Here is an 11,030-nt window from a genome sequence, read left to right on the forward strand (position 1 = left end):
TCTATCAAAAAAAGAAAAAAAGAAAAAAGAAAGAAAAGAAAAGAAGAGGAGAAGAGAAGAGAAGAGAAGAGAAGAGAAGAGAAGAGAAGAGAAGAGAAAGGAAAAGAAAAGAAAAGAAAAAAGAAAAGAAAGAAACCGGTAAACTATAGCAGTACATTTCAAAAAGTTGAAGAACCTGGGTCTGAAGGCTGACAGCTCTGAGTGCTAAAAAGGCACAAAGCCGTCAGTCTCTGTCAAGGATCTTCATGGAGCACAGGAAGGCTGTCTTAGGTGTTCCAGGCACCTGAGTGCTCCGTCCCCAGCTTGTAGTGTTTGAGAGTCTGAGGTATGGTTGCTGGAGGAGGAATGTCACTAAAGATGGGCTCTTTCAGGCAAGGCCATTTGGAAGGCGTTCTGTTTCAGGCTTGCAGCTCAAGCTGGGACTCCTCAGCATCCCACTCCTGTGACCAAGGTTCCACTCCTCGGAACTGCAAGCCCTAATAAACTCTTTCCTCTATAAGCTGCCCTGATCAAAGCGTTTCATCACAACGGAAGATAACTAAGATAGTCTGGCTACAGGATGGGGAAAGAAATCCTTGCCAACTACACTAGATTAATACCGAGGATATACAACATTAAACATCAAAAAATAAATTAAAAGTGTCTTAGGGTTTTACTGCTGTGAACAGATACCATGATCAAGGCAACTTTTTTTTTTTTTTTTTTTTTTGGTTTTTCGAGACAGGGTTTCTCTGTACAGTCCTGGCTGTCCTGAAACTCACTTTGTAGACCAGGTTGGCCTCGAACTCAGAAATCCACCTGCCTCTGCCTCCCAAGTGCTGGGATTAAACGCGTGCGCCACCACGCCCAGCAAGGCAACTCTTATAATGACATTTAATTGGGTCTGGCTTACAGGTTCAGAGGTTCAGTTCATTATCATCAAGGCAGGAACATGGCAACGTTCAGGCAAGCATGGTGCAGGACGAGCTGAGTCTTCATCTGAAGGCTGCTAGTAGAATACTGACTGCCAGGTAGCTAGGACTGGGGTCTTAAAGCCCACACCCACAGTTACACACCTATTCCAACAAGACCACACCTATTCTAAAAGGGCCACAGCTTCTAATAGTGCCACTCCCTGGGCCAAGCATACACAAACCAGGACAAAAAGCCAATCATACAGTCAATAAATGGCTACTAAACAGACTAGACAAAGAAGAGATGCACTGGCCAACAATTACTTTTAAAAAATGCATTCTGCACCTTAACCACCCCTGGGTTACAGCCCCATCATCCAGTTTTTCCTCACAGCATCCATAGCTTGAGGGGTAACACGGATGTAGATGCTTATCCTCTGGTGGTGGGAACATAAGTCTGTATAGCCACTGTGGGAATCAATCCGTATACAAGGTTCTCAAACAACAGAGGCCATCCTGGCTGGCATACACCTTTAATCCCAGAGCAAGGTGCCATCTCTGTGAGTTTGAGACCAGCCTGTTCTACATAGCAAGTTCACAGACAGCCAGGGTTACATGGTGAGGTCAAAGTGGTGCAGCCAAAAAAAAAAAATCACCTCAACAACCCATTGCCAAGATAACTGGTGAAAAAGGCTCAGTATCCTCCCGAGGTACTGTACATTTCTCCTGATTCTGCACTTCTCCCAGGATGCACAAGTATGACCATTGTCTATCGGGAAATAATGATTTTTTTTTAAACCGTATGACTAGATTTATGAATAGAAAGACTAAACCAATCACCCAGTCACTATTTCCAACAAAAGGCCGAGCTTCTGTCGGTCACCGTTCCCCTGGTGGGACAGGTAAAGCTGTGGTAGAGGACAGAAGATTCTGTGGTCAGCACATCCCATGTGAGGGCCTGAGGTGAGGCTCACCACTCACCAGAACAGCTCGCCCTACAATGGCCAGGGCCAGGGCATGGCATGCACCCCGGGCTTCCTGCTACACCTCACCCACTCTCTACTTCCTCCAATACTGTGAATGAATCCAGTAAGGGTTAATCCCTGGGTCAAGGTTACTCCTCACTGTGCCAATAGCTTGAGGGGACACCACATACTCCTGTCCCTCTTCCATGGTTGTCATGACGACACAGGTGGAGTTGCAGCCGTTCACCCTTGAGTTTATCACCTGCCACCTGTGTTTATTTGAATCTCAATCCATTCAAAACCCTAAGCAGATATATTTTATCCCCATTTTACAGATTCTGTTATACTATCGATCTCAGGTTGATTTAGACTGTTTGTACCTGGCTGTAGGTAAATCATCAGGGAAGTGTGGGAAGCCCCGGGCATGCTGATTATGTAATATCTCACAAATTCCAACAAAACACCACAAATGAAGAGACTAGGCTTTAAAGTTTTAATAATAAATTGTGCCAGTAGAAGCTTTCAAAGGCAATGATATATCAATAAATAATAGTTAAATTGAGTTCCTGAGAAAGAACCTACCACATCAAACTATGTCAGAGCGCTGTAAATAACACGGCATTACTACAAAATAGCGAGAATACTGTAAGTCACAATACAAGCACAGCAGACTTCAGAATATGCCATTCATACAAATGTAAACCAGACACAGGAATGTTTCTTAGACATAGATAAATTTGTAAGTGTTTCTGCCTAGATAATACTAAGTAACGGGTGCACTGTGCTAAGAACCTTGGTGAGAAGATTTGGCATAGCATAATGAAAATGGGATGTGTTCCATCCTTGAAAAGCAAAAGAAACTGAATGTACTCAAATATAAATCACCTTAAGTAGGAAGCGTACTAATTTGAAATAAGGACTATTTTGTGTGTTTATCTATAGTTATATACACACCTATATGTCTAAGAAAAAAGTATGGCTTGTTTTTGTACTCCAATGTTGCTTCAAAGAATCTTTTTTTCTTTTTACAAAGTTAGAAAAACGTATTAAGTCACATTGAGATGTGACAGACACCTCTCATGTGAAAGAGGCCCAAAGAACTGGGTTTCACAGAACCTCCTGGTTGGCTGAGAACACAGGAAGCAGGACCCTTACATCACCTATGGCTGCGGGAACCCTGTGAGTGAAAGAATGAATAGCAGGGTCCAGCTCCCACAGCCACACCTGACAGCAGACAGGACTACGGAAATGGACAAAACGCTAGAATTATGTCAATGTTTTGGCAAAGCTGACTTAATCCCTTTTGATGTGTTTTATATATGACAAATGTTTACATTTGCCTCCCGAAGAACTCAGTCATATCCAAGACACACACACATTAAAAAAAAATCACACTTCAGTTATACATATGCATTTCTTTAACACACATCCACACAATACATTATCAGCACACTGTCTAGAATACCTCATTTAAAAACGTATTCACAGGACCTGCTGTGAATGGCAAGATACGGTATTTTATACTAGAAACCCCTGCTCATGCAGTACTCTCCACACCAGACACCGGAGTCACACCCACCAGCTCTCTGCTCACTCTTTCTAGGAACTATAATATGCAAAGGAGAAAATACAAAAGCAGCTTTCAAACATTACATCACAATTTGAAATGTGGGAAAATACAAAACTAAGCCACTGTGTAGATAAGCGGTCCTCGTGACTTGAGCAGAGCTCCGTCGCCTCATCCTCTCTTATTGCACAGACGTCTTGCCTCACGCTCTCCAGCTCTTCCTTTTCTAGCTGTGGACAAGTGCTATCAGATACAACACACATGGAAATAACAGCAGCATGGTTTCTCACAGTCAGTCCTTATAATTTAGTAAGAAAAAGATGGGTATCCACAAAATAAGTGCTCTTTCCATACTGTACTAATTTTTTAAAAATACTGTTTTAATGCAGTGAAGGTCCTCAGAGGGCTAATTTGAAATCATGTTGACTCTTCCTGTTGCCCATTTACCAGAACTAAAAATGAAGGATTCCTAAGCTTGAGTTTGTCTTCTGAAAAGAAATCTCATTTTGGGTTTCCTCGAGTTGTGGTTAACTGAGGCTTACACGTACACCGGCTGGCAGCCCTCGGCCGCACCTTCCAAGTCCGCATCCCCTGGGTCTGCACTCTCTGCGGGCTCTGAGGGCTTCGGGCACCGGAAGGGATAGCCGTTGTCATCGAAGAACCTGCGGAAGGTGAACTCATAGAAGGCGTGCTCTGGATGCTTGCTGCTGGGGGAGGCCAGCGTGTCCCAGGCCTTGGCGCTCTCTCCGCTGGCCTCGTGCCAGGGGCTTTCTTCATCCACCGGGTCAAAATTGGAGGTGTCCATGGGGTGGCTGATGGTGGGGACGTAGGGTGCAGGCTGCTTTCGGATGTCACGGGAAAAGTCGATGGTGTTGAAGAACGGGTGTGCCTTGAGGTCATCTGCCCCATCCCTGCCCAGGCGGCAGTCAGCCGCGCAGCACAGCTTCGTGATGAGGTCTCGGGCCTCAGCGCTGAGCCTCACCTGCGTAGGGATATGCAGCGTGCTCTCCCAGTTGATCACCTGTGGGCAGCAGAACCACTGTTAGCACCCCATCGATCTAAGTCTTGAGCCTGCACAGCCTCGACCTCAGCTATAACAAGTGTGAGCCTCTCATAGCTTCAGCTATGGCAATGGGTTTTTGTTGGGCCACCACAGCGCACAATTCGGTATTTACTGAGGCTAGGGAGTCGCCTGGGATTTTTCTTTTCTTTTCAGTAACTGACCCCAGTTGGCCTTGAACCCATCTGGATGGTCATTAAAAATATCTGTCATGAAGCCACGTATACTGTGAAGAAAAACCTAAGGTTGTCTGCGTTGTTCAGGCTTAGGCCCAGTGTGGAACTAGAGAGTATAACTGACTGCTGAATGAGGGTTTGACCTACAGTAAATGTTTTAGAGGGGTAAAACTATACAATGTGACAAAGGTCTTCCTGAATACCAAGACACCAGCAGGAAAGAAAGAGTACACTGGATTTCATGGAAATTATAAACTGCCGTGCCATGTATGGTGGTAACCATGTGAGTTCGAGGTCAGTCAGGGGTATACAACTGGCACTTCATTAACTCAAGTTACTAAGAGGGAAGCGGCTACCCATAAAACAGACTGGGTCTGCAAAGCATACGCCTGTGAAGGACTTAACATCTAGAGTGCATCGAGAACTCCAACAAATGATCTGAATTTTTTTTTAAATATTTATTTATTTATTATATGTAAGTACACTGTAGCTGTCTTCAGACACACCAGAAGAGGGCGTCAGATCTCGTTAGGGATGGTTGTGAGCCACCATGTGGTTGCTGGGATTTGAACTCTGGACCTTCGGAAGAGCAGTCGGGTGCTCTTACCCACTGAGCCATCTCACCAGCCCGATCTGAATTTTTAAAAGCACACAAACAGCACATGAGAATAAGAACACATGCTCAGTGGTGCCCTACAGCACACCCTCGCCTGAGGATAACGGCTATTCCAAAGCGGGAGGGGCCCGCCGATGGTGATGTGGGTCTGCAGTCCCAGCACTCAGGAGGCCGAGGCAGAGGCACACTAGTAAGAGGTGCACAGCAGCACTACACAGTCACCAAAGGGCAGGAGACATCCAGACACCCACTAACCCAGGAACGATCATCAAACCACGGGGCCCAGCTTGAAAAAGCTGCCATTCAGTCTCAAGAGGAAGGAAATCCACACACAGCAGGATGAACCTTGCGGACATCGTGCTAAGTGAAAGGCGGCGGGTAAGTTAGATAAGAACCCAACTGCACATCTGGGAGGCACCCAGTTGACTTCTGAGATAGGGCACAAGCGGCCGGGGAGAGCAATGGAGCAGTTGTTTAATGGGTGAGATGAGAACACCCAGAAATGGTTTGTGTAGCCCTATGAGAACACACTTAAGGCAACAGATCATACACTTCAAAATAATTGAATGTAAATTTCATGTCACATCTATTTTACCACAATAAAAAATAATCTGGCTTACTATTATGCAGGTATAATAGTGAGTGGTTCAGCAATTTACCTAGTAAGCAGAAAACGCAAAAACTAATTGTATCATTGAGTTGAACTGAGTTTTTACTCAAAATTTCTTTTTTTTTTTTTTTTTTTAAAGATTTATTTATTTTATTATATGTAAGTACACTGTAGCTGTCTTCAGACGCACCAGAAGAGGGCATCAGATCTCATTACGGGTGGTTGTGAGCCACCATGTGGTTGCTGGGATTTGAACTTCGGACCTTTGGAAGAGCAGTCGGGTGCTCTTACCCACTGAGCCATCTCACCAGCCCAAAATTTCTTTTTTTTTTCCCCCCAGAATAGTTTCTCTGTATAGCCCTGGCTGTCCTAGAACTTGCTCTTTAGGCCAGGGTGGCCTTGAACTCAGAGATCCATCTGCCTCTACCTCCTAGGTGCTGTGATTAAAGGTGAGCACCACCACCAACCGACTGTTTCAAAGTTTCTTATGCTCTACCATAGACTAATCTGGATTAAAAAACAAAAACAAAAAACCTCCCTAGGACTGTGCTTCTATAAATCCACTAACCAAAGAGTTCCGATTTCAGCTCAACTCTGAATAAGGAGTCACACACTCGGGAAGCAGTGGCTGTGAACCTAGAATGAGCCGCTTAGGGGCTGGCTGATAGATCCGGTTGCTTTCCGTGAGTCCTGGGAATGCACACAGCTAGCCTGAGCCTGACCACCGAGCTGGTCATTACAGCCACAGGGATGATGGTGCTCTGCAGGGCAGGCGAGCGAGGCAGGGGGCTGACGGCAGCTGCCGCTGCATCTCACTGCGTGTTATTCTTGCTTGGAAATAACAAGAGGGCGAGAGAGAGCCACAAGTGGTTTACATAAAATTACAGGTGTTCAAATATAATAAAACTCATGTCTAGCTTTGTTGCCTTCTTATCAAAAATTCAAAAGTATAGTAAAAATAAAGACTCTTTGGAAAACCCCACAATAAATAACCGCCATCTCTAGTCTATGTGTTGCAAGAGGTCCGAAACTGTCCGAGGGCTCTGGAAAGGCACACGGATCATCTGGACACACACACACACTGACACGCTGTGCCGCTTACCTTCAGCTGCGTCTCTGTGGGGGTGGGGGCCAAGAAAGGCGGCTGCCCAACCAGCATCTCAAAGAGAATCACACCGACGCTCCACCAGTCACAGAGCTGCGTGTACCCTGAAAGACAGCGCTCTCGTCACTCAGAGCGGCTCCCTCAGATCCTGGGAGGACGGAGTGAGAAAGCTCAGAGGCAGCCCTGTGCTACTAAAAGCACGCTCTCAGGCAGGGGCTCCAATGGCGGCTCCAATGGGCTCACACAAGGTGCTAACAGATACCACAGGCAACAGACACGTGGGCTTTCTTATTTTTAATCACTGGTCTTCATAAACACAGGATGCTTTTAGAGTAAGTAAGAAGACAGGACTTAGCAGCTAGAGTTTCATATGACTTTGAGTGGGCGTGTGTGCTGTGGCATATGTTGGGGGCCAAGGGACCATTTGTGGGAGTTGTTCTTTCTTCCCACCATATGGATGAATCAGGGATTGAACTCAGGTTGGGCAAAGCTCTACTCCTGGTTATGTGGCAGGTGCAAAAAGCAGATGGCTTCACAGGAAAGTTTACAAATCAGTTTAAAATGATGCTGAAGAACATGGAGACTAGGTAGAAACTCTGTCTCAAAAACAAAAATAAACAAACGGTAGGCAGCCCCTGCCCTGTGGCAGTGGACTCCCAGCTGTGGTGATCAGGCTGTCTACAGGAGGCTGAGGAAAGCTGCACTGACCACTGATGCTCTCCCTCCCACCCTTCCTTCTGGGCCTACTCTTCAGCCACTTGTTAGCAACCTCGAATAGAAGCAGCTGGTTAAAGCTTTGGACTCTGTCTTCATCAGCCCCTCCTAGCACTGCAGAACAACCCCAGGCTACAGAACTACTAGGCACCAGAATTAGCATTTATAAGCTTTCAGGAGACACCTTTGTGCACACAAGCTGAGAGGATCAATAACCTGTATCAGACCACCATGCTGATGAAAAATCTCACTCTGAACCAGGTTGGACTAGGTCTAAAGACATGAGTACAATATAAACAAAAGACTGTCTATGTCTGGATTAACCCCAAGGTTAAGCTGACACCCACTGTCACTACAGACCACAAAGACCCCCCTGAGTGAGGTTCCTATAGTTCGGAAACAGATGGTGTGTCCAACCACCTATCCAGGAAACCAATTTCACCAACAAGTAGTAATCTAATGCCCATTAGGTTTTTTGGGCCCAACAGGGAGAATTAGTTTGTGTGCCAGACATGGAGTAACCCAGCCCGGACAAGGGAGAGGTCAGCAGAGCTTGAAAACTGTGGCCAGGGACGGCAGTGGCCCTACAGCCCAAACAGTTCTATCACCTCACTCTGTACTTTTTTTAAGTTAATTAATATATTTTTATGGGTGTTTTACTAACATGTCTGTTTGTGCACTGTGTGCATGCAGTGCCTGTCGATGCCAGAAGAGTGCACTGTATCCCCTGGAACTGGAGTTAGACAGTTACGAACAACGATGTAGGTGTTCCCTGACGGAAATTAAACCTGTGTCTTATGCACAGGCACCCAGTGAGCCATCTTTCTAGCCCCTAGCTGACCCTGAAAAAGCCAGTTAGCGTGAGAGTCATTCCCTTGGATCTGAGATAAAAAGCCCAAGGTTCCCGGGTACAGGGTGAGGAAATATTGGGTTAATCCTGGTGAAGCAAAGGCCATTCCAGCTCAGAAGTAAGAGGTTGGAGCCTTGTTGCTAGGGAAACCTTAAGCTCACAGGCAGGTGCAAACATGTAGTAACACACATTGACTTACAACTGGGCAGTGAGCCGAGGAGGGCGGTGGGCTGGCATACCTTTGCGGAGAAGCACCTCCGGAGCGATGTAATTTGGTGTCCCGACAAGAGAATGTGCCAGGCACCTCTGGTGCTGCTTCTGCGCCCTCTGCTCCAGGGTCTTTAACCTGTCTCCACAGCGACAGTTGGAAACATCGTCCCAGAGGTCACCGGGCTCCATGCTGTCCTGTCTCATGTGGTTCCCTTTACCGGGGAGAAGGGGGAATGACAGAAAAGAGCATGAATTCAACACTGAAGCGAAGCCATAGCTTCAAACAGAAACATGATTCTGGCCAATTCCTGTCAGCACACATTCCCCTCCACTGACGACCCCAGGCCCTCTCCATGGCGGTCAAGTATCGTTTACTGAGCAACGACTCCAGGAACTCTGAGATTTATTTTTCAAAGTTTCTTTTTTTTTGGGGGGGGGGGGTTCGAGACAGGGTTTCTCTGTGTAGCCCTGGCTGTCCTGGAACTCACTCTGTAGACCAGGCTGGCCTGGAACTCAGAAATCCACTTGCCTCTGCCTCCTGAGTGCTAGGATTAAAGGCATGCGCCACCACGCCCGGCTCAAAGTTTTTTTTAATAGGGCAGTGTGGTGATTTTTTTTTTTTTTTAATCAAAGCCTTTAGCGGTCAAGAAAATACAGTAAGAAAGTCCACTAACAAAGCAACTGGCCTCATGCATGCTCTCCCATTCCTTTACAAAAGGAAGTATGCCCCACCAAGTTACAATAACAAAGTGTGTGTGTGTGTGTGTGTGTGTGTGTGTGTGTGTGTGTGTATAGGAGGTGCACACAGTAGGTCTGAAGCTGTACCTTTCTGGTAGTACTTGGAATTGTGAGTCCACCTGAATCCAGTGCAGAGGCCAAAATCTGTCAGCTTAATATGACCATCCAGGTCGATGAGTATGTTGTCAGGCTTGATGTCCCGGTGGATAAAGCCCATCTTGTGGACACTTTCAATGGCCAGGGTCAACTCTGCAATGTAGAAGCGGGCCAGGTGCTCAGGGAAGACCTCCATCCTGATCAGCAGGCTCATCATATCCCCGCCTGGTATGTAGTCCATCACAAAGTACAGGCTGTCCTTGTCCTGGAAGGAGTAGTAGAGTTTGACCACCCACTCATTGTCTGCTTCAGCCAGGATGTCCCTCTCAGCCTTGACATGGGCCACTTGATTCCGGTTCAGGACATCCTTCTTCCTGAGAGTCTTCATGGCGTACAGAGCGTGAGTGTCCAGCTTACAAGCGAGGCACACTTCCCCAAAGGCACCGATGCCTAGAGTCTTGATTTTCACAAACATGGACTTGTCCATCTTGGCCCTCTTCAGCCGGTTGTAGTTAGACTCCTTCTGGTAGAGGATCTTCCTCATCTGCTCCTGCTCGGCCTCACAGAGCCCAGCCTGTACACAAGGAAAATCAAAGGCCTGTTACAGGGACCCCACAGCAGCCGAGTGCATGGGGCGGGGCTGCCTTCAAGCAGTGAGGACCCTTCAGAAGGAAGAGACTAGGTCTACCAGGCTACACAAGAAACACCAGACAGCCTCAGTCTCTACATAAGGATGGCGACATCTACCTCTATATGGAACATTCATCTACATACGTGCAAATATGAAATCCAAAGAAAAGTCTTTTTCTAGTTGATTTACATTCTAAAAGGCAAGGAAAACCACTACTACTTAAAAAAAAAAAAAAAAAAAAAAAGTCCAGCCACCCGCCACTGCACCTGACCAGTATTGTTGGCTGGTGCAATCCAGTGGTGAGCTGACAGTGAGCCCAGCTTTTAGGAAACAGGGCTGTCCTACATGTGGATGGCTCTGTGCCGAAAGCGTGGGAACAGCCTAGCGATAGGTAAAATGGAACCATGATCTCAGAAGACAGGGGAAGCTGTAAAAGGCCCTGTGCTTTCTTTCTGCAGTTAAACACAGTGGGAACATTACTTTTGATGAGATTGTCAACATTGCCCGGCAGATGAGACACCGGTCTTTGGCTAGAGAACTTTCTGGAACTATCAAGGAGATCCTGGGTACTGCACAGTCTGTGGGCTGCAATATGGATGGCCGCCACCCTCATGACATCATAGATGACATCAACAGTGGTGCAGTGGAGTGCCCAGCTAGTTAAGAAGCAACAAGAAAATATTTCAATAAAAGACTATCTGATAACCAGAAGAAAAAAAAAGTCCTGTGGAAAACATTTCTAGAATCCATAATCTAGTTAGTATTTCAGTAGTTCAAAGAAAATAGGAAAACAGAAAAC

The 11,030-nt window shown here is 46.3% G+C and overlaps 1 protein-coding gene and 1 non-coding gene across 3 annotated transcripts in view; one reads left to right on the forward strand and one right to left on the reverse strand.

Annotated features, from left to right (window-relative positions):
* Nucleotides 1–2,337: 2,337 nt before the first annotated feature.
* Nucleotides 2,338–11,030, reverse strand: part of Lats2 (large tumor suppressor 2) — a 56,551-nt gene continuing 47,858 nt past the window's right edge. The window contains exons 5-8 of one of the 2 annotated variants that reach the window (NM_015771.2): nucleotides 9,592–10,174; nucleotides 8,796–8,978; nucleotides 6,990–7,096; nucleotides 2,338–4,446 (exon numbers count right to left, since the gene is read on the reverse strand). In NM_015771.2, coding sequence (NP_056586.2) covers nucleotides 3,964–4,446; nucleotides 6,990–7,096; nucleotides 8,796–8,978; nucleotides 9,592–10,174 — 1,356 coding nt within the window. In that variant the 3' untranslated portion in view covers nucleotides 2,338–3,963. The remainder of the gene's footprint in view (nucleotides 4,447–6,989; nucleotides 7,097–8,795; nucleotides 8,979–9,591; nucleotides 10,175–11,030) is intronic. The other variant, XM_006519224.4, reaches the window with a different exon arrangement.
* Gm26440 lies at nucleotides 10,485–10,613 on the forward strand. Its single transcript, XR_003951266.1, has one exon. It is a non-coding gene; the product is annotated as a small nucleolar RNA SNORA65 (small nucleolar RNA).

The sequence above is a fragment of the Mus musculus genome, chromosome 14 (genome assembly GCF_000001635.26).
Source record: "Mus musculus strain C57BL/6J chromosome 14, GRCm38.p6 C57BL/6J".
Classification (NCBI taxonomy): Eukaryota; Metazoa; Chordata; class Mammalia; order Rodentia; family Muridae; genus Mus; species Mus musculus.